General features: G+C 37.4%; 1 protein-coding gene across 1 annotated transcript in view; it reads left to right on the top strand.

Moving 5' to 3' along the window:
- Positions 1-24,272, top strand: part of plxdc2b (plexin domain containing 2b) — a 93,582-nt gene that overhangs the window by 31,094 nt on the left and 38,216 nt on the right. Inside the window, exons 2-4 of the mRNA XM_041967538.1 lie at positions 5,133-5,356; positions 16,754-16,900; positions 19,372-19,441. Of these exons, the coding sequence (XP_041823472.1) occupies positions 5,133-5,356; positions 16,754-16,900; positions 19,372-19,441 (441 nt within the window). The remainder of the gene's footprint in view (positions 1-5,132; positions 5,357-16,753; positions 16,901-19,371; positions 19,442-24,272) is intronic.

The raw sequence follows: 24,272 nt of genomic DNA, 5'->3' as shown, positions 1-24,272 counted from the left end.
GAAGGTCTTCGAAGTATTCCTTCCACCGCCTCATAACGTCCCGAGTCGAGGTCAACAGGCCCCCATCCCCACTGTACACAGTGTTGACGGAGCACTGCTTTCCCCTCCTGAGCCACCGGATGGTGGACCAGAATCCCCTCGAAGCCGTCCAGAAGTCATTCTCCATGCCAGAGTTTTTGCCTGCGCGCCGCTTAGCCCGCTTATTTTTAACTAATTTGTGAGTTATCAAACAATTATCATATTTTTTATATCTTTATAAATTTTATAAAATGGCAATCTGACCTGATGAATGTTATTGGAAAGGTTTAAAGAGTTTATACAGTTTTGACACTCTTCTTTGAGTTGGAAGCAAAATATCTCACAGCCTGACTATTAAAACTCTAAACATTCATGTGAATTTAGTTGATATTTTTGTGTGTGTTGGCTCTCATTGCACAAATTATCTGAGGTGCACAAGTTGAAAGCATCTTCAGTAGTTACATCAGCTAAATCCATGTTACCCTGGTGGGTGGAAGTGCACAGAGTCAGCACTGCTGCAGCCTTGTGAAGAGGTCCTTCACTGTGCTTGACAAGGTCTGCTGTTACACTGATAAAGCAGCTTATTATGGGCACTAAATTAAGCACTCTGACACCCAAAAATGAAAAAGCCAAAAAGCGCTCAATAGATATGATTTCTTTTTCATTCTCTGGTCAAAGCATGTGCACAGTGAGCATGTAAGGATGCAACAAATATTGTATGTTGGTGGCTTGCCAGTTTTGTGTGTCTTTTGTCAGTATCAGTAAGTCAGGTGACAAGCAGAAGAAAAGAGGGGAAACAAGCGGAAAGTGAATGAAAAAAGGAACCTTTATTCTGTGCTTTTATGACTCTCTCAATGTCCTTGAAAGGTTTAAGGTGGAACCAAATTCCAGTCCTTCTGGTGTTGGTGAATCAGAGGTGTTGACAGGCGTGAGTCCAGCCAAAAAGGCTGCTCAAAAGAGTCAGGGTGGAGGTATGTGGGGGCTTGCAGAGATACTGAAAGAAACAAAGAGGGAAAAGATTTCCTTTCTCACAAAATCCAAGAAGCAGTCTCACCCTTAGGGGAAGCCTCGTCCTGTTGGGGGGTGATTTTAGGTGTCCCTCAGGGGGTTTGCCCTCATTGGCCTCCTAAATCCTTTCCGAAAGACCCTGACTTTCGCCTGGATTATAAGATTCTCAGCCTTCCATGTATCACCGAGGTGCTGCTCTCAAGAGAAATGAAGGTGCATGTGTTCCTTTAAAAGGTGACTCATTGCCATTCACAGAGGGACGTGCTGGGAAAAGAGCAGTCAATTATTTAGGGCCCCTGTGTTGTGGTTTCTGTGTTTAAAAAGCATCCACTGCTTGCTAGCTTTCCACTATATATTTAAGAGCTGACAAGGATCCTGTAAAGAATTAAAAGATGTTTATGTGTGAGTGGAACAGTATGTGTATGTGCTTCAGTAAGCGGATGTTACTGTTCTACTTAGTTGTTTGCGTCTATGTTAACTAATGACCATTAGGGATTGTGTTTCAGCAAGCACTAGAAGTATGCTGAGAATGAGACAGTGAGTGTGTAGTTGGTCTACAGAGCTGCTGCAGAGACTCAACAACAAAACTGAGATTATGCATTCAGGAATTAATATAGACATATTTATTTTAAGCCAGTTCTGATAGACCATCATCCAACATAATCCATTATTTTACAAGCCTTTCTGAAAGAAAGTTGAAATGGCAGTATATGTTGCTCCAAATACGTTGTACTATATACATGTGTCTATTACAAATAAGTGAAGACTAAAGCAACTCCAGATGCTGGCTTTTGGAACTTTCCACTTCCTTTAGTTCATGTTAAATGAGACTCAGACTTTAAGAAGTCAATAGCATTTTTGGATCTTGAGTTTAAAATTGAAACTGTTTTGACAGAGAGTTGAGAGAACAAAGCTGTTCCAGAGTTAGCACAAGGATTTCCATTACAGAAACAAGTCTGTTTTTAATGCGGTGCTGCCCAAAGCACCCATTACACTCACTGCATAGGTAATTGTAATTGTGCTTGAACCGTGCTGGACTCACTGTAGCCTTCATCCTATACAGTAGGTGGTGCTGCTGAGAAATTGACACCACTGTAGGACAGGTTTAGCACTAACTGAAATCATACGCAATACATACACAAATGTAACATCACTTTTTTTTTATGTTTTATGGAAATTTACAATCGTTTCACCTTATTGAGTTTTAATGGGTCATGCAGATGTCTGTAGGGCAGGAGTGTCAAACTTAAATACACAATGGGCCAAAATGAAAAAAAAAAAGAATAATTTGAGGGCCAGACTGATTCAATAATCATTAAAAACTTATTAAAATGGCCTTATTGCACATATTGAACCTGGAACTAACACATATGATCATGCGGGCCAAAGATAATTCTTTCATGGGCCAGATGTGGCGCACAGGCCTTAACTTTGACACATATGCTGTAGGGACTGATGTGCTCGCACTTTTACCTGAAGTGCCACTAATGTAGCAAACACAAGGTCACAAAAATTAGCTGGTGCATGGTTGGCCAAGGTTTTATCATAGCATGTGGCACTTTAGCAATCGTGACACCAGCGTTGGCCCCGGTACCACTCATGAGGTTGAGAACAGTGAGCATATGCAGCTTAAAAGGATCACAGTTATTTATCATTGCTTTTAAGTCTTGTCCCTTGGATACAAAGAATACTCTGGATTCTCTTAATCTTGAAACACTTTCATGACTTGTAGGCATAACCAATAAATATTTACATCATTCTTTTTTCCCACTCTTTCATACAGTGGTGAATCCCTCAACATCTTTACTTCAGGAATGATGGTTTCATCCTTGTTGTTAACAGTTATAATTATTAAAATAAAAGGGTTTAAAGTCTTGATTTAAAAGATTTAAAGTTTCAGATTTTTTTTCCCTAAAATTTTAGCACTTCCTCTTTTTGTAGTTAAACGTAAATGCATCATAATTATATCCAAGCCAAATTAAAGTTAGAATAAAGTTTAAAAAAGAGGTCTTTAAATTTTTCTATATATGACTGTCTTTTTTTTTATGGTGGTTGGGTTGTTAAATTCACTAAGAGTCTGACACTATGCCAAACATCATAGCTCAGCTTCTGATCTTTCACATCGGTGACCAAAGAGAACTTTTAATTGTCTTCTGAAAACTGTCTGCTGCAAACTGTGACACCCCCATCCGAGCCATGTTTTACACCCTACAATCTGCTCTTTTAAACTCTTCCAGTGCATGTCAACCCCCCACTTCTGCAAGCAGATTTATCTCTTTGCTCTCCTTTTTGCCAACACTCATTATAAAATGAATCTGTCAACCCCCTCTTTGGGCGAATTAGCATCTTAAGCCTCTCCACTTGCTCCCAGTGCCTCTCTCCTCCCCTTCGGAGAACTACTGGTCGGGGGCCCAGAAGGAGGAAAGCATGGAGAACTAAATGTGAGCGTGAGAGAAAAGAGACAGGGGAAAAGACTAGAAAATGTGCTCTTGTAGTTAAACCCTGTGAACTCTGTCTCATAAAAAATAAGCATCATAGACTAATAGTAGAGGAATCAGCACTTCTCTCTGTCCTCAAGCCAAAACTATTTGCATAGCAGCAACATCATGCAAGCACTTTGCAAACCTAATGTTTGGATGAGTGCTATGAAAATGAAGTTTATTACTAATTGCCACTAACCATTTAATCCTGTTATGGCTGCAGGGGGCAGGAGCTTATGCAGGCATGCTGAACATTTGAAAGTAGGCAGGGGAACCATCCATCAGAGGACTAACAGATGAAAATAGTTATTATGTAAAGGAACACACGTACCAAACAGGGAATATGATTCAGTCTGGATCACATGTCACATGTTTTTTTTCTTCTGTAGAGGTTTGCCTCTAGCTTTTTAGGTTTTCTATATTTATCTGGACTTCTTTAGTTTTTTTTTGTTTGTTTGTTTGTTTGTTTTTTTTTTTTTTTTTTGGTGTTGTTAGCAAAACATTTTCTTTAATTTTTAAGGTGGTAACTGATGTGAGATGTTAGAAATAAATGTTCTGTCTGTGGATATAATGGATACATTTTCCCTTTAGTATGATCCCCATAATTAATAGCATTTCCACTCTATCAAAACATTTGCAAAGGACATTTTAACGGCGTTCTGTGGTATTGAAGTTTTCTGGCTTGCCTTCTCTTCCTCTGTTCTATCTTTGTTGCTGCATACTACATATTTTTTGCACATTACTGTACCACCACCTGTGCATGGACATGATGAACCCGAATCATGAGAAAAAGCTCCAAACTGCTGCAAGAATGCAAAGAACATTTGAAATCAGCCAAAAAAGTGAAATTACATCTTGGATTCCCTTTTTAAAGCCATTGGAAATGTAATGTCATACTTTTCTAATTTTGTGACATCCCTGCTGCATTGTCAGTGATTGTGAATTTTTTAACTAAACAATGATTCAAACCAGCAAGGGGTAGGGGTACAATAATGGAAGATCGGGCTCGTTTAAGCCCTCATTTAAAATGTCACAGCACATTTCACCTCTGAGCCAGTGATTAGTGGTCTCAAGCTTGGCTAATCAAGTCAGTGTTTACATTTACACACTAGAATTTCTCACCTGTCACCAGCATCTCATTTCAGACACAGGATAGGGTTGATTGCCCTCGACTGTGGCCCACTGGTCTGCACAATAGATGCTGAGTCATCCTTCATGTGTGTCTGTTTCAGGCAGATAGATATGTCTTCCAAAAGCAATGAGAAAAATCTGTGGAGGCAGTAAGTAATGAGGAAGCAGCAAAAGATTAATGGCTCGAACAGTCTCTGCCTTGCTTTTAATAATGCCTTAGTGAGAGTAAAACTTATGGTGCCAATTATTTCAGCCCCACTGTCTGACAGTTTGACAAAACTGGAGATTGGTCCTTCCAGTTTATCTAACACAAGTTTCAAAGAATGACTTTTCAAGGCCTTTAATGCCATGCTGTCTTAATGCACCATACACTGCATAATTTATGTTGATTTATTACACATTTATCAACATATGTGATTTAACTGAAGTGTCATGCTTCCTTTTATTTTTCTTTACTGGTATTGTTTAGTTAATCACAGTGTCCTGTTTCCTCAGGGGTCTCCTACTCATACATTCAGGAGCAGACCGGAGAAGAGCACTCAACAGTGGACGTGAAGCTGTACAGCCACAGGTGGAGGAGATGGCTTCCCCCAAGACCTCGTAACATGGACAGTAACAGGGCCAGTCAGGAACAAGACCAGGAGCCAGAACCAGAGGAGCCTGAAGGTTTTCCAGGCTTGCTGTCTGCAGAGGAAACAGACAACAGCTCCCAGATAGAGGTGATTTCAGCATAAGTCTTGCATCTGATAAGACATAAGCTATATTTGTTTTTGATCCAGATTTCCAGTCATTGCTGTTTATTCTGGGTTTAAATAGGCCAAATATGCCAAAAGACAACAATGAGGATTCAGAGATACAGACAATATCTTGTCATTATTCTACATCTACAACTATGAGGCTGGTTAGGTGATCTGGCTTAACTGACTCTGTGACTAACAGTGGTTATGAACTTGGTAAGTTAACCCAGGTTTCCTGTGCGTGTTCATGTTAACCACCACCTGGCCAATCACAATCACACTAGCCAGCTGAAAAGCAACACAGCTGCTGCAGCCAAAGCAGATGGCAAAGAAGAAAAAGGAAGTGAATGTCAATGCATAAATTAATCTGATCACTACCACTGTCACATAAATATTCAGTTTGAGTTTCCACTGTGAGTTTCAGATGGTTGCTCTTTCAAATGTAGGTGCTGTGGGGATTATTTTTTTAAAAAATGCATCAATTTAGTTTTAGCTGAGGCTTAAAACAAAGTCATATCACAGGAATTAAAAAGAGGTGAAGCATTTACTGTAAAGGTTAAATATTACTGTACTGTAAGCATTTTATAGTCTGCAGCCTTAAAGAAAAAAATCTGCTGCTGTTTAATTTGACCTCTGCTTTTAATATTTATTACCTTTCTTATTCAAAGGGACAATCTTGAAAGTACGTCTGATTTTAGGAGACATGACCATAACTGGAAATCACTACTGCAGCTATGTAGTCCCACAAGACATATTCATATATATATATATATATATTTAAAGTATTAAAAAATAAATTAGAAATTATATAAAATATATATTATATATATTAGAAAGTACAAATTAGGAAAAAAAGAGAGGGGTGGGGGGGTAGTTAGGGGTAAAAAGTCCAGAGTTTCCTTAAATTCATACTAGTTTTGACTCACATAATAAACTTTCCTGTCTTTGGAAAAATCCATATAGTATGAAGAAAATGAAACAATAAAGTCTTTGGTTGAGCTGAACCTAAAAATACCCTTTGTCCATTTCCCCGGAGCAATTATAAATCTCCTTAGAAGAGAGGATGTTTGGTAATGAAAAAGAAGATGAGGAGGGCCCTTCAAGGTTTAATATTTTATATCAAATTAAACTCAGCCCTCAGGTGTTCATCTGCCTTCTGTGTGGGAATGGATCCCCTTAAATCTGACCACAGAGACACCAGAACAGGAAATTATCCCCGTCTCCTACAGTGAGAACAGGCTGGTGGACCTGCAGGAGATTAATAGCCATGCTTGACCTGTGTTTGTGTCTATGGAAATGAATGGCATCACCCTTGTTCCTTGTTGTGGCGCCTTGTCTGGCGCACAGCTTTGAGGTGTTTAGTAATAATGATGGCGGCCGCCCGGGTTTAGACAGCTCGTTAAGTTTTACCCTGACTTCTAATCATTCCAGGTTCACTGCCTCACGTCTCTCACTGAAGAGGGATGAAGCTTTGATCGTCAGCTGTAAACGTTCATGCGTGTGCTTGTTTACGTACATACCACTTTAAACTTTACCCAGTGTATGCAGATAGCTGTAAGCACACTTGTGCTGCTGCATGAACATGTACACACCATTTCACATGTCACATCTACACACAAATATGCTTTCATACATGTTCACATATATTCACACTAACATACACTTACGTCCTCCCATGTTCTTTTCTTTCTGTGTTGCTCATGAGTTGCTGCAGGGTGGAAAAGCAGTTCCCAACCCAAACAGCCCACTATTCCTCCAGTTGTTACACATCATTTACCCACCACCAGCACTTTGTTGTATTGAAAGGCAGAAACAGTAAACCATAAGCAGAAATCTCCCACTGACTGGAGTTGAATTTTTAATTGAACTTTACAAACATAAAAAACTTGAGGAAAGTGTTAAAAGAAGCATTTTATCTTTAAAGAAGACTCTTTGACGTACAAATCTGTATATCATCATGCTGTAATGGCTAGCACTTGCATAACCCTTTAAGGCTAACCGACCCTTATAAGAGCTGAAACAAAATACTGAAATAAATTTAAAAAACAGTACAATGGTGTTAACTTTCAATTATTGCTCAAAGTTGGCGCTTTAATACTTACATAACAAAAAAAAGTATATTTTTTGTGAAAATAATAATGTTAAGAATGGACTTAGTATCCTCTGTCAAACAGAAATGTCACAATCTTCTCCTGTTTTATTGTAATTTACTCAGGCATAGTAACAGAGCCAACATTTTTTACACTGACGACACATTCTCTGAGTTCTCTAGTACATGTTTATGAACAATTCTTCGTTTGCTTTGAGCATGTTTCTTTAGGCCTTTGTTGTTATATTGCTGATATTGTATCTAGAACAGGAATGGTTAAGTCAGTCCCCAACTTTGCCCATTCCTGTTCTAGAAAGAAGCAGTTAAATTTTGAGTCAGAGAGATAATATTTGAATTATTTGAAAGATTTATCAGATACAAATCTCCCCAATTAGCTTTACTTAGTATAGCACAGAGTTTGCATGCTTTAAAGGACATGGTCTATGATGGTGTGTCCTGCAAAGGCTTTGAGGTTGAACATTGGCGAGTTAAGATGATTTAGTTTGTAACATAGCAGCAAAAAAGGCAACTGTTAACACTGGCACATCTTTCATGTAGCCAGAGAAGATCACCATCTTTTTTATTTATATATTTTTTATTTAATCTAATGTTTAAAGGAACTTCAGAGACTTAACTTCCAGTGTCAGTGTGTAATGTTTCTTAACTCTCACTATATGGCTTTTATGATGGCTGGAATCAATTAAAGATGCTGTCATCGTCACCAGTTTTGGTAGAATAAATGTGCACACGATGAGGATCTGTGCATGAAAACAAGCTGTGACTGTCACTTGAGGCTTCAGCTAAATGTATGTTACAGTACAGAGAAATCTACAAGCCAGTCCTGTCAGAAAAAAGCAACTACCACAGGACACGACTGATTAATTTTAAACTATTTTTAAACTATGAAAATGCACGTCAAAGAAAAAAAAACTGCAGAAGTTTTTGCTACACTGCTTCATTTTTGCTTAAATCATGTAATTTGTTAGGTAACAAATTCTAGGATATGCAAAGGTTTTTGTTTAATTTAGAGGATAAGCCTTTAAATATGCTAACATTTTTCTTAAAGATACTTTTAAAAAAATGCAATTAAAAAAATGATAATTATTTTTTGTGTTGGGGTGTTTTTGTTATTGCTAGAAACAAAATTATAAATATGTGTGCTGTTTTAAAGTAAAGTGGATTTATCTAGGTTGTACTCAACTGAGTCAGAATTGATTATTTTTTAAATCCCACAAATCAAGTATCAGTTTTATAGAAGTAAAGAAATCTGTGTCATTCTTTGTTTTTGCTTTGGGGTCAGCTTGTGTTTGGGTTAACCGATGTCATAACAGAAGTTTCCAACAATAGGGACATTTCACGTTTTAAACAGAAGCCTTAACAGCAGACTGTCTGACGCCCTGAATGACTGTTACTCATTGCAGCAGCTCTCCAGATCATTAAACCAGATTAAAGCGCTTCTCTGCTTACACTGTCTTCAGGTCACTGTCAGAGAGGTTGGAACAAACTGTGGGAATGAGTGAGCATCAGTGATTTCAAGCCAGATCTCATTACTTATTCAGCACTGTGATCTTTCTACTTGTCCTACTATGCCGTCACTAATGGCTTTTAGAAACTCTTAATTTCAATAAAGTATTACTCTGCTATCTCTGAAATGTTCAGTAAAGCTTAAATGTAATTGCTGCAACACAGTACATTTAAAAGAAACAACAGTGCTTTTTCTCCAATAAACAAAAATGCATTTGTGAGTTGTTGCCTAATGTGGGACATAATGGTTAAATGTTATTAGATTTGGTTTCTCTGGACATTTCGCATCACCTTTTAGTCAAACTTAACTTTCTTAATAACAGCTACTTAAGATAAAAATATTAGAGGATCCATGTCTGAGGCTATGTTTACGTGTTTATGTGTATTCACCTGGTAGAAGTAAGTTTATTACATGTATCTCAGGATTTTTAACAAAGTGACCTGTCTTCATTGTCAGAGCTAAACTAGACTACTAATACATTATGAAGCAAAAAGTGGTACAATTCTACAAATGGAGACTGAACTGCTAAATAACTGTTGTTAATAGATCTGAGTGCACATTAAGCTGTGGCATATCTCCCATCAGTACCTAAATTTAAGTCCAAATTGTCAGCATGATATCAAATTTCTCTTAGTTAAAAGAAATCAGAGTAAATGCAAATCTGTTTGTAATTCACTTTTTGCACACCAGCACCCAAAGAAGCATTTATGTATATATATATATATATATATATATATATATATATATATATATATATATATATATGTATATGAAGGGTGAAAGCTTGACAAGGAAAGAGTTGTTACTGTTGTTTTGTTGGACCTTCTTTGGTGAGAAAGACTCCAACAAGAGAGACAGATACAATCTGAATCCAGACTGTTCTGTAAATAAGAAAATAATTGTATTGAATAATTGTGTTATATCTGAGCTAATCACACAGTAACAACAGTCATTGTAGTTGTTTTTAATTGTTTTGTGTTATTGTATTGTTTTATTTGTTTTGTGTACTATCATGCACTTTATTTTATTTTACATGTATTTTAGTTTGTAAAGCACTTCGGGCAGCGTGACCTGTTGATAACTGCTTTACTTGCTGTCAAAACAACACTTAGATGACTCAGGAGACTTGATGCAAATATTATCTTCTCCTGTTTGCCTATAATTGCTGCAAACAGAGACATCCTTTGTCTGAAGATTAATGCTTAGTGTGATTCACATATTGCAGATTTAAGACTTATCTGTAGTAGCTCTTTGCTGCCATGCAGGGGGGAGTCTCAAAAATATATATAAACTCTAAGAACCAGAAATGGAACAAGGACAAATGTCTTTGTCATTGATTGAAACAGTTTAGAAATAGTTGAGATAATCCAGCGTAATTGATGCTTGAGTATCTTCATTTGTTATTGTTTTTCACATATTCTAATCTTTGTGAAATCCGCCATCAGCCGTCATCACTTTTCTGGTTTATGCAGACTTTCATCCAGTTTTCATCCAACTTAAACACTGTGCCTTCCACAAAGAGTGATGCACTGGTGGCTTGGTGGAAGACCATCTCTCCCGCCTCTAGGATGATGCAATTCCAAAAAAGTGGTCTTAGAGCTACACAGGGACAAATGTGCAAGCATACTTCCAACTAACTATTTTTTAAATAAGTTTATGTTTGTATAAAAAGTCCCAACTAAACAATGCTAAAGTAACAGCAATCTCTGAATGAGGTTAGTCAGAATCTTTAAACAGACCCTTCACAACTTTAATCAATCACTGGCGTAATCTGAGCGTCTTTGTCCGTACTGTACTGCACATTATAGTAATGTTTCATTGACCTGAGTCTAAAACATTCTAAAACATAACTGAAACATCCTAAAAAAAGGGTGGAAAATGTCAGTCGGTTTCTGTTACAAGACTCCAGGTCTCATTTGTTTTAGGCAGATGACTTTTTTGGCCTAGCTGATGTGCACATGGCACATGTTGTTGAAAGGCACCACACAGTCCATCTATTCATCTATCCATTGTGTAAGCTGATTTATTCGTGGAAGGCTGGACCCTATCCCACCTGTTAGTGCACATATTTGTTAGTTTATTCTGCAAGACACGTGACATTTGCAGTTATTGTTCATTGAGATAAGATGTGACATTCACTGCCCTTTACCTCTCCACCACTCTTAACACCTGTTCAAGTTGAAAAAGCTCCCGTTTGAATACCAAACAGACTGAATATGAAACCCTGACCTCCAGCCAGTTGTATTTATAGAATTTAATATAATAAATGTTCCTCAGTGGACCATCACAATTTTATAAAATGGAATAAACCACACAGATGACCATGTTGTTAAATTTTTTATCTTTATGAGAACTTAAACACCCAAACACACACTTGTGACTGTCAGTCAGATGATCGATTGTTCAGACTGCTGCTTTTTAAAATCCTCTATCATATTGCAGCCACACAAGTGAAGCCAAGAGAGACAAATAACTCCTCAACTTCCTGCCAAAACTGATGTGCACATTCATTTTCACGCCTGGATGTTAATGTCTATACTGAAACTGAAACTACAGCCTGTCTGGATAACTTCACCAATGTCAGACATGTCAGATTGCCAATAACAGCACACGGTCTATCAGAGATGTGGGGGTGGGATGGGGGTTGTATCTCCATCGTCCTGCTGCTTGTTTAAATTTGATTTGAGTTGATGTGTTGAAATACGGGTTTGGTTTGTGTTGCAGAGTTGTTTTTGCATATCTGCCACTAAACAGGTCTGGAGGCTCTGCTGGGGAAAAGACTATATAAGGAGACTCAACAAAGCAGACTGTTGCCATACTCCATCCATGCTTTTTTTTTCTTTTTTTTTTTTTAAGTGCAATAATCTGTTTGTTTTGTGTCTCAGTTTGTTAAAAGAGTCCCAGAGGAAGGAATGTTTGGAAAGATATGGTTTCCTCTGTGTGTTTAGTGCTTTACAGTCTCATGCAGCTGCTTGAAAGTGTTCTCTACATGAACTCCTATCTGTTGAAATTTCAGCATATTGTACTGTCATTTTTACTCTCATGCTGTTGAGGTGATGAGCTTTCGAGTAGGTCATGTTCCTCTTGATGTTGTACTCTTTTTGTGCATTTTTAGATCCGTATACACTTTACCTTTATAATTCATGACATCTAGTATACTACCACAAATAAGAGAATTTAAAATTATACATTGAATGCTCTGATTCACCTCAGACTGGTTACTGACTTTATTTTTATCGCTTTTGAAACAGTGCTCATTATTATGTATGCAAATGAGTAGCACATTGGTCATTTTTATTAAAAAAAAATTTCGAGAGCAATTCGTCATGGCAGGAACATTTTATTCTTTCTCAGTATTGAATCCGTTGTATTTTGTAAACTTGATATCTTTTTTGTTTATGTTGCTCTGTGAAAACTGACACGCAACCAATATGTTGTTTTTATGCTGTCTGGGTGAAGAACTGTATTTCTTTATTTCCGTATAGTAATTGTCAGTGTGCTGACATTTCTGACAACAGTGTTCTTTCATTGTCCATGTTTTTATGTTGAAACAACACTCTAAAGCAAAGAAGATGATACCTGCTGGCTCAGTATTTGAGTTTTGTGGCATTGGAAAGGATATATAATGATGTAGGGAAGCATATGTGGACACTGAATTTCATATGGCAGTATTTTAAGATATGACACATCTCTGTAGGGACCCAAATAATGAAAACTAAATTTATTTCAGAGCTGCACCCCTAAAATCTCATTGGCCCCCCCAATTGACACCCCAAAAAAGACAAATAAATTCTAACAAATATTTAGTGTAAAGTGACCTTTACCTGAGTAAATCTTAAATGTCCAAGTAAAAGTGAATGCAGCATGTAAATGTTGTTCTACATTATTACTACCACGTTCTTGTTCTTCATGCAGCATTTATACAGCATCATCTCAGCTGTCTACATGGTGATATTACCTATTTTCTGTCCAAATTGTTTAGATTTTATAAAAAGGATGGAAAAGTCATGAAACTACCAGATGTGATGACTAAAGTTAAACAGCCAATAATGCTGAACAAACAGTAATTAAACTTAAGAAAAACTCAAACTTAAATTGATCAATGAATTATGTGTCTTGATGCAGGGTCATCCTCTGATTCATTTTCTGTACCACTTCATCCAGTTAAGGCTTGCAGGGAAGCTGGAGCCTATCCCAGCAATTAAGAGGCAAGAGGCAGGGTACACCACGGACAGGTCGCCAGTCCATCGCAGGACCAACACAGAGAAACAAACAACCCCTCACAGTTACTCCTCGGGAGAATTTAGAGTGACCAGTTAACCTAATACACATGTCTTTGGATGGTAGGAGGAAGCCAGAGTGCCCGAGAGAGCACATGCATACACGGGGAGAGCATTCATATTACATATGTATATACATATATATATATATATATACATATATATATATATATATATATATATATATATATATATATATATATATATATATATATATATATATATATGACATAGATGATGTATTAAAAAAATAAAAGAAAAAACAAGAGATTAAACACATTATGCCCATTTGTTGGATTTAAACAGAAAGATTCAAGCATTTATAGTGATGAAAGCATACCATCAGTTTACTTTCTGTTCCACTGTGAAGGATAATTTGTTATATTCTGGTGCAGCACAGAGCAGTATGTTGATGCTTCACCACCAGGCTGGTGCGAGTGGCAGTAGATGGAGTGCAGTAAGGAGTAATGGATGACAGGCATTATCAGCTGAAAAAGAGCTGCATGCATGAGCGATGGCAACATTAAAGTGCATTTTTCAAACAGGACAAACGTGTGATATCACTGTACAAAATGGTTTTGTGTCTTTGGAAGAACAAACATTTCAATTCCAGCTTGCCAATTTTTTTATTCAAAGTCCCTGTTTAAGAGCTGTTGAGGATTACATTTTTAAAGAGCTTTTCCTTTATTTTCTTAAAAGAAAACACCTCCATATCTAACTCTAAAGAGACAGCTTTAAGGAGGCTTTCAGACATTTTTATTTAACTAAAACTCCCAGAAAATCTCACATAGGTTGAAGCTTTAAATTCCTCTTTGCCTGGTCTCGCTTGTGTTATAGAGCCACTCAGAAGTGAAGAAAGGTTGGCACAATATTCAGTTCTCAGTATAATGCAATATTGATGTCGTGAGCAGCTCAAGTAAAAGCTTCAGACAAAAAGGGGAGGGAATCTGGAATGGTTTTGTGCCCTGAATTCTCTTATTTATTTATAGATTTTTACCACAAGAGACACAAAATGGTCCTTTTTTCAGCAGATATTTCTGTTTTATCCTTCATCTAGTTGCCGTATTTTAGTTCATAAAGGTCAGTTGAACAGTTGCAGTGGCCTGGAAGGGGTTCAGTCTCCCTTTGAGCTTTTTATTGCAGCATCTTCACCTCTACAGCATCTGTGAAGGTGAATTAGCACTTATCCCCACTAACATGTCCACAGTAATAAATACATCTGATATGCTTTTACATGACAGCATGCATTTAGAACATAGATTAAAATATGCATATAGTAAAGTGTATAATATAGATTTTTGTTTTTAGAGATAAGATTTTAATCAATCTCAAGTACACATTTATGAAAAATGTATCTTTCTTATATTAAAAATCCAATAAACTAACTGACACATGTTCAGTAGACCACAAAAATATACCCAAACTGGTAATTATATTGTTTATTTAAAACTCTAAACATTTTATTCATATTGCATTAAGTGGTGCTTTCAAACATATTTTAAAAATGACTCAGTAACAGCTTAGTACTCCCTATGCAGAAATAGCCATTAGCATGTTAAATCAATATATTATCCAGGCTTTCGCTAACTACATTAAACTGTAGATGTACAGCACATGGATGTGTTCCCTCTAGCTTCTAATATATACAGTTACCTCATTTTATTATGATAGGCTGATTATAAAACTGATTAATTAGTTTTTTTTTTAATTTGCTGATGAAGTAGCCACACACCTGCCTAAATAAAGTCAAGTCATGTTGATTTATTTAGTACACTTCCAGTCTGTTGCTGCCCAGAGTTTAAGCATCGGTGGTAAATGTTAGAGTGAACCAAGGCTGAGAAAACCTGGTTCTGGCTCGGGGACCTAATCATTTGACTGTTGGCAAGTGGTGCCTCTGCATGTGGTTTCCTTTTGTGTTATTGAGCCAGTAAGCATGAACTTAAAAAAAAAAAGAAAAAACTGCATCAACATGCACTAAAATAATTAACAGCGTTAATGAATTAATGCGTAAATAACACGGTAAAGTGTTCGGCCCTATTTAAAATACAAAATAATTTAACACTCCTAATACACAACTTTAAATAATTTATCACTTACGTGATGTGAAATACCAAAATACTATTTTTATGAATAATCCTTTTCATATACACAAATTAAATGACCTACTTTAGTTACCTATAAGACTATTCAAAATCAAGTCAATGCATTAGCAAATTTACACTAGCTGACTAATTCTGTCTGGTTTAATGACACTGAAATATTTCCCTTGTTTATATAACCAAGCCTCCTGCTTTCTGTTAGCTTCACTCTGGAAAAGCCTTCACAGCTTCATGTCCTCTGACACCCAGCTGGGCGATGGCACCCTGCCCACCTTCCTCTTCTCCCCTGAGGGGAAGTCCTGCCAGCTGGTGCCTCTCATCTCCGAGAAGTCTTTACCTCCTTCGATCCTTCTCTTTGAGACCAAAATCATCCTGTACTGATTAGCAGGAAACCCCACAGTCATGCATGTGTGTCTGCTCTTTTTACAAGGGTCCTTGTTTTGTATTCTGGAAGTAATGTGCTGAATAAGGCTGCCTGCAGGGGCCTTTTTTCCTGACATGATTTGTCTGCATTGAAAGCTGCGATGAAAGGCTTTTGGCAATGTTTGTTTAAATCTACAAATGAATCAGTAGTAACACCACCTACACGACTGAGCTCCAGTTAGAATTCTGATGTTTATCAGTCTCATAAAGCCTTAATATCATCTGCCTTCATCATTATATTCCAGGCCTAATACTGAGTTGAGGTATTACATTATAAATCTCAAAGGAGCACATGAATCCCTGAAGCAAAAATTAACTGAATAAAGAAAGATTGTGCTTTAATTATGTTTGTCTCATGACTGAAGTGCAGTAGCTGTGAATGCTACCGCCCATATATCAGAATACACACATAGCTGTGTGAGTTCTTATTAGTCAGATAACAGTGAGTACCTTTCCCTGTCTTCCCATCCAGCAATATGTTAACTTTAAGAGTGTTTTACATAAAATACACATCTGTAAAGTATCATCAAACCCAGAGAAAAAGAGATAACACAAGCATTCTGCTTAATTCTGCACAGGAAACAATAAAAGTCGACAGGCCTCTTCCACATGCCTTATAAAAAGTCTATGATTGTTTCTGTTATTAAAGGGAGTCCTAACTTTGGCTCGGGCTTTTTTATGGTGGAGGAAGCTGATTGGCTTCCTTTGACCTAGACTCTTTTTTATGACTAAAATGGATTAAATTAAATGTTTGTGCTTGTTGAGCTTAAATGGAAAGAAAGAATAGGATATACACACTGTAATAATAATAATAATAATACTAGTTTATATGTTGTATTTTGATTGGGAAGCTAATTTGTTCTGCAGCAAGATTAAACATATTTCATTTTCTTGACTTTATTGACGTTTTATTAAGATTAGCATTAAAATTGACAGCCAACATTTTCTTTTGTCATTCTTTAGGAGGACATGGATCACAACTACTACACATCAAAAACATACGGTCCATCAGATCCCATGAGCAGAGACTTGTGGGTAAATTTTGAACAGATGGAGAAGGACAAAGTGAAGATCCACGGGATTTTGTCCAACACACACAGACAAGCAGCGGTAAGTCTGCAGTAGCATGACAGGAACTCCATTTTAATTGATCAAGTTGGTTTGGATTAAACAAGCTTGATATCGGAACTGTATTTTATCTGATAGAAAAGAACTGGCAGAAATGTCTTGAGCCAATGTCTTATTTCATTATTTAAAACTAAAGTTTGTGCAGTCATCACAAGTCTGAAAGTCAATATTTGCTTTGAGCTTCTTCAGCACAGCCTGAATTTTCTTAGACAAGTTTTCTTGCATTTCTTTTTTAAACAGTCTTCAGGAATAGTTCTCTAGGCTTCTTGAAGCACATTTCAAAGCTCTTCTTTGGATGCTTTCTGTCTTTTGTTCCATTTTCTTTCAAAATGATCCCACTCTGCTTCAATAATGTTAAGGTCTGGGCTTTGGGGAGGATTCATCCTTCCTTAAGACCTGTTGCCACTGATATCAGTTCAGTCCTTTAATCATTTGGCATACCTCAGTGTTTTCTCTTTTTTTAAAAAGTCCCTTTTTGACACTGAGGCCATGAACCGGATCAACTGAAGGGTCAGATGTATTTCTCTGGTCCTGTATCGGGTCATTGCTGGATTTTTTTTTAAGGGCGTCACTTTTGGATAATTGTTCATTTGCTGTAGTTCCTTCTTTTGTCCTCTTGCCTTTTTCCCTCAAAATTGTTAAAGACAGCCTGCATGCAAATATATACCACGTTTTTGGTGAATAGTTCTTTGGGAATTATTTTATTGCTGCAACAATACAATTTTGTGTCTGTCAAACTGTTATTTTTGGTATTTATAAGAAATACAACCAAAGAAATGGGGCCAAATCGGTGTAAGCACAACCAACGCTTAAAGAAAACTTTAAACATAAAAAATCCTCTCACAAAGCCAAGAAACCTATTACTTAAGACCACTTTAAAAGATGACAGCAAAGTCTGGCTTCTTAAAAGAAAAGATTAAGAATGAGGGGTGGCACAAATCATAATTAATTCATTTTAACTTATATGGTAGGAGTGCAAAGTCTTGCTGAAGAAAACATACAATCCATTTTCTTTGTTGCATGTGGACATCCTTCCCCAACTTTCTGTAACAGGAAATAAAAATGAAGTTTTTGTCGCCACAGTAACACGACTAAAAGGGCCACAGTGCTTTTGTTTCCTTTTATTTCATTGTGAACATAAGGTTACAAAAAGCAACGTATTCTTCAAGCGGCTCTGAATCCTCTCTGCCTTTTGAAAGCTTCCTTCCCTCCATGTCAGCACAGGCAGGTGACCCATGTGAGCTGCATACTGATGAAGCAGCAGCAGACCAGAGAAACAGAGCAGCATGGCAACTTAAAAACAGAAAGTACCGAGTATCAACCATCGCCGGCAAGGAGACAGCATAGTCCCACACTGTGCATGCTGCACCTCCACTTTCAGTCTGGTGATAATGGATTGAACCATACTCTCTGAAGCAAGCTTTTTCATCTGAACAATCTGACTAAGAAGCCAGTCTTTTCTTCCAGACAGTATACAAAAGAGGCAGGAGGCTGCGCTTTGACTAAATCTGAAAAATCAATAAGTAAATGTCCTTATTCAATGGTCAGCCAAGCAATTTGGATTTAAAAGGACATATGGCTGAATTATTGAGAGGGCAAAATGACCTGTGCCACTGCAACAAACTTAACATTGTGAACAAAACAGTTTAAGTCCTGAGAAACTGCATAAATACTCTAAAGCTTGCGCTTGCCCAGTGTTTTGGCCCCAAAACCAAGCAAAATTGGCTGATAAGGTCATAAAACAAAACACAGCCACAGACGTTGACTCCACTGCAGGACGTCTGCAAAGTTAAGCTGTAGATTGGCTGCACAGTCTGTGAGATTCAGGGTGGTTTGCCACAGGATTACTAATGCAGGACCACGTAGCTGCGTGTTTACTGTGGACTGTCAATCTCCATATTCGTATCCGTATTCAGTGTTTGGATAAAATCATGGGTATGTAAACCATGGAATTTGCTAAATACATGTGAAATATTGTTAGATTTATATTTCTGTCCAATTCTGCTGCAGATTGAAAAATATATTTGAAAACAATATAATTACAAACCCTCCATCTATTATTTATTTATTGAGTTTTCTTTTTTTCTAAAATATTGATGAACATTAACAGCTAAAAAAGAAACCTTTTTTTTAAAGCCATTTCAAAGGTTTTCAGCCCATGTTATGTTTTCTTTATGTAATGAATTAAATGAAGAACTTAAAAGATAAAAGTAAGCATTCTTACATCAACTTGAACAAATGTGAGAAAAAAAATTCCTAAGTGATTTTCTGAATTTGTCCTCAGTGATTACAGCCAGTGTGTAGCAGTAATTTATGGGACACCTTTGTACTCACTGTCCACATTTTTCCTCTGATCTTAATTGTTTTGGATTTTAAAAAGAGAGGAGTCTCTTAGATTTGTTCTTCCCTTCATCTTCATGACTGGGTCTATCTGTCTGTTTTTCCCCTCACAGAGAGTAAATTTGTCCTTCGATTTCCCTTTTTATGGACATCTCCTGCGTGAAATCACCGTAGCGACTGGTGGTAAGTTGGACTCTGCTCTTTCAGTAGTAGTCATTGGTGTTTTTATTGGACGTACCATATGTGCTCGGCATACTAGACTGTACACAGACAGTTTTATTGCTGTGGGGTTATAGGAGGGAATGTGGTGAGATTTATAAAAAAAAAAATTGTTTGGAGTAAAGAGGTATGTATGAAACAGTGTGCTTGCACATGCATGTGTGTGTGAATGTTTTTCTACCTGTAAGAGTGACAGCTTCATCCTTGAACTCTTAAAAGGACAAAGATTGAAGATTATTTCTTCAGATGTTGCCACTAGGAAACTGAATCAGACAATTTTGGTTTGAAAAGCATCGTCTGACACAAACCACTACAAAACCACTAACAACCCTGTACCAGCCAAGCAGTCGGCCTAATACGAAAGCATTTATAGCTCTCACCTCCGCAGAGCAAGACCAAGGGTAAAAAAAAAAAAGAAAGAAACACTCCCAGGAATCCATGCCAGACTTAACTGGATAGAAACCAGACCAGTGGTTTTGGACTGGAAACTGGAGTCGATCTGCCAAGTGGCACCCTGATAGATGGGAATAGGGGAGGTGGGATATTAGAAGATGTGTGGGCAAACCACGTGACACATCAGGCATGTTCATCAGAGTGTGCAAAACAATTTTCCACTTGAGTCTTGACGGTGAAACCACAAACATCCCAACCAGCAATTATCACATCAAAGACTGAAGCCTCTCTCTTACCCAACTATTTCAGAGATGCTGTGCTACGTTTAACTGCGATTGGTATAATAAAGAAATGATCTGTTGCATCTCTTATCACCATTATCATCACCGCCTGGTTTTCCCACTTGATCCTCAATCACAGGGCTTTAGCGATGTTTTGGATGACAGCAAGGAGGACTGGACAGGCACAAACTCTACTAGCACAGAGGAGATAACAGGAATTTGCATACCTCCAGACAGAGATGGAGGAGGAGGTGGAAGCAATCTTTTCCTCTCATGCCTCAGGGGCTTTGTCTCCAACACTCCTCATATCCCATTACCAGTCAGCTCATCCTCCTCTCATCACACCCTTCATCCATCCTTTAATTTCTGTCAGCAAGTCAGCTTTTATTTTAGCAAATGTTTCTTTTTAGACAAAGATAATTCTTTAACAAAGTCAGACAAAGCAGCAGAAGAATCACATTTATTTTTAGTGACTTTCACTAACAAAGCGATTACCTCCATCATAGTAACGGTCTGAGCAATAAGACTGGTTTGGCATTCAGCCATATTGAACATCTGAGGTCCAAGTCGTCTTATATATTCGCATCTTATAAATCATATAAATCTAAGGTGACTACAGCTTGCAGAAATAAGGATGAATACCTTTAAACCAAGATTTTAAATAGTAGATTGCTTCATAAATATCAAAAAGTTTGTTTTTGAAGATGTAGATTGAGCAAAATGCTGACAATCATTTAATAAATAACTAAAGCCTTAAGTGAGATGAAATAACTGTTTAATTTACAGATTAATGACTTGACATTTATTTTGACATGCCCTTTTTGTAAGTTTATTCAAACATAACTAGCTCCCGTCATACAGCACTAGATGTCTAAATAATGAAATAGAAATTACTTGAAACCAAATGGAAAATGTCAACACAGAGAGAAGTGATTCACATGGTCAGTGTAACTCGGACTACAACATGTTGCTGTGAACTGACAGGCAAAACAAGAGTCTTGTTGATATTGAAGAGTGTGTGTGAAAGCCTCCGCAATGATGTCTGCTCTGACCTCAGCCAGCTGTGCAGATGCTTATCCAGCTGTTGCGTGTTTACTGGCCAAGCTGTCAATCTTTACAGGCAGAATGAAAACTTACAGTAAACACATGAACAGCCGAGTTTTATAGATGTTTTCCAAATGATTTAATGTTGGCATTTTGTGGTTTTGCGAGCTATGCTTACATAAAATCTAAGTGTTACTGAAATAAAAGCCAAAACTCATGAGTCTAACCAGGTAACTCCTCATGATCTCATCATTTGTCAGTAACATGCAAGATTTTAAAGGCTGTATTTTTAAGCTAAACCATGTTTTTTTTTTTTTAAATACCTCTAAATCCAAATAGTTTTAGTGTCTTAACCTTGCCAAATACTGAGGAGAGTAAAGGTACAACAGCAATGGGTTGACATGCTCTGATGAACACCACCTGGCCAAAATTACATGGCTGTTGTTTGACATGTCTAGAAAAAGAGGTAAAACCAAGTTTAGCCAACTATGTCCTAAAGCTGTAAGTGCTACCTTTCTATGTTTATTAACCAATGTGGGTTCACCCTGGACTTTGCATGCAGTGGAAACCTGGCATTCAAGTCAAGACAAAGTTTAGAAAACAGTTCTCTCTAAGGCAGACTGGACGAAAAGGTCATGTGACCTTTGACTTCACCACCACCCCTCCAACCTCTAAATGAAAACTTTGCTAGGGGTTAATAAGACAATCCCTAGATAACTTTATTTTCACTTGAAAATCCCTATTTTGCCTGCAGAATTTGGACATGTTGGACTTTGGGTTTTATGTATTTTGTAAGATGTTTATTTCATTACTGTTTCAAATTTTGATTCACTATTATTAATATATTGTTAGCCGTCATCTCAACCATTTGTTAAATAATGTTCATTCGTATTATTATTGTCCAAAGAAAAAGAAAAAAAAAGCCAAATAAAAACAACAACACATTTTTCTCTTGCTTTTTTGGTGCTAACTTAAATTGAAATAGTGTTATTGTTGTTTTTTTCCGCATATACAGTGTTATGGTCACCTAAAATGATGTTCCATCGCCCTCTTTTCTCAATTAATGTGGCTGTTTTCTTTATCACGACTGTGAAACAATGAGCTCTTTATGTTAAGGCTGGTACACACGTAAGGATTTTTTAAATCTGAAGAGATTTTTCTATCTGTTACATACTCCACACATGAAGATAAAAATGAGGCATGTAACAGTTTTGATCATACTGTGTGCAGTGTGCTCCGATGATCTCAGCACAGAACAACACACACATAATGATGCTGTCCCGCAACCGATCTAGAATCTAGTCCGTCGAGCCAGAAATCTTGCATGATCAAATGTGATCGAACAAAAATAAAAGAAAAACAAAGAAGAAAAAAAACAGCAACAACTGGAAAAACAATGAACCATGGCAACCAGCCTAGCAGAGGACATACATGATGAAGTAATGATGGTGGTCTCGCAACTATTGTTAACAGAAAAATCCAGAGCTGAAAAAAATAACAGACCAGAGACAGCGTGAACACGGATTTTATATCCTTCCTTGTTCCCCAGGCAGCTTGCCACGTCACGTTCCACACAGTCACAACTCGGGAGTCTTCAGCTTTCCACACACACGTGAAGATTTTTGGTCGTAAATATTGAACATGTTCAATACTTCCAATTGTCGGCCACAACTCGTTTTTGAGTCAATTGTCGGGACGATGTTGGTCTTAACGCACCTCAAACTAAACAATAATTTTAGAAAAGAGTCGAGATAATCAGGCATTTGCTGTCTTTAGTTGGGAAAGAGGCAAAATCGAGAAAAGAAACCAGCCCGATAATCTTTATGTGTGCACCCTAGCTTAATGTGATGTGAAGAGGTATTGAAGTTATTATACAGTGACACAATATGGTCTTTCAAAGTCAACATTAAGATAGAGAAAGCTGAATTTTTTTATTTAGATAAAAATTTACAGCTTTGCCATTTGAAGACAGAAGACTAAATAGAACATGAGTGTGCGTGTAGATCCTGCCCTGCTTTTCTTGGCTCAAAACAGCTGTGATAAACAGAAAATATCTTGTAAATTAAACACAGCTCAGCTCACAAGAACAAAGAGCCTGTCTAAACATGATGTCCAATAAAATGAAGCTTTAGTCTGGTGGGACCGATCGCATCCACTTTTGTTTTTCTTGGACATATACAGTCCAGCACTTTTTGAAGACAGCACACATAAACACAGCTTGTTAAACAAAGAAATATCCCACTCCATCCCTCCTTATTTCTATGCCTCAGACTTCTCTCCATTATTCATGTCTCCTCTGTTCTCTATCTGTTGCTCCTTCAGTTTCCCACCTCCTCTGCCCAGTCTCCTTCGTCTGTAAGGGACAACTATAATGAATGAATAGCCTCTCTATTGAGCACCCTGCAGCTCTCACCTCTTTAGTGTATTGAGAGGCTGTCTGATTTTCTGTAGACTGTCAAATAAGTTGGATTGTGTTTTCGAGGAGGCTGCTTGTGGAAAACAAAGGGAGCACCAAGCAGAGCTTAATGTTTCCAGATGTGTGTTTGGTTGAAGGGATTTCTTAGCTTTTCAGACGTTGAAAGTGAAGCCTGGACAAAGACAGGGAGACATGGCTGAGTTGAATATTGGGTAAATATGAGGTGAAATGTGTCCAGGCTGAGTTGAGGACAGACAAAAGATTTGAAAGTGAGACAAAGTGAATGGCCAGTATGTCAGTGCTTCCCTTAATTTAGACATAAAGACACAACAATTCAGCTCTTTATTTTCTACATTTAAGCACCATGATCTAACATCTAAATGCTTCTGTCTACTGTGCTGTGTTTGACTCGATATTTGTTTAAGTCAAATACACATTACTGTCTGGTCTACAAACCACTATGCAGCTCACCTCCTGTTTCTCCTCTTCATGTTGTAATTTAATTACTGTCTTGTTTGTGATCATTAATACATTTATTCTTATTCTACATGGGCCTTTGCTGCTGCTACTCCCTGCCTCAGGCTTTCCCTTTCCTTTCTTTTAATCATATGGAAGGTAATGCTTTTCATGAACGCAAGCTACAGTTCAACTGGCTATTTAA

Source organism: Melanotaenia boesemani, chromosome 18, assembly GCF_017639745.1.
Source record: "Melanotaenia boesemani isolate fMelBoe1 chromosome 18, fMelBoe1.pri, whole genome shotgun sequence".
NCBI classification, from domain to species: Eukaryota; Metazoa; Chordata; class Actinopteri; order Atheriniformes; family Melanotaeniidae; genus Melanotaenia; species Melanotaenia boesemani.
Note: the sequence above shows the minus strand (reverse complement) of the source record. Positions and strands in the feature narration are given on the sequence as shown.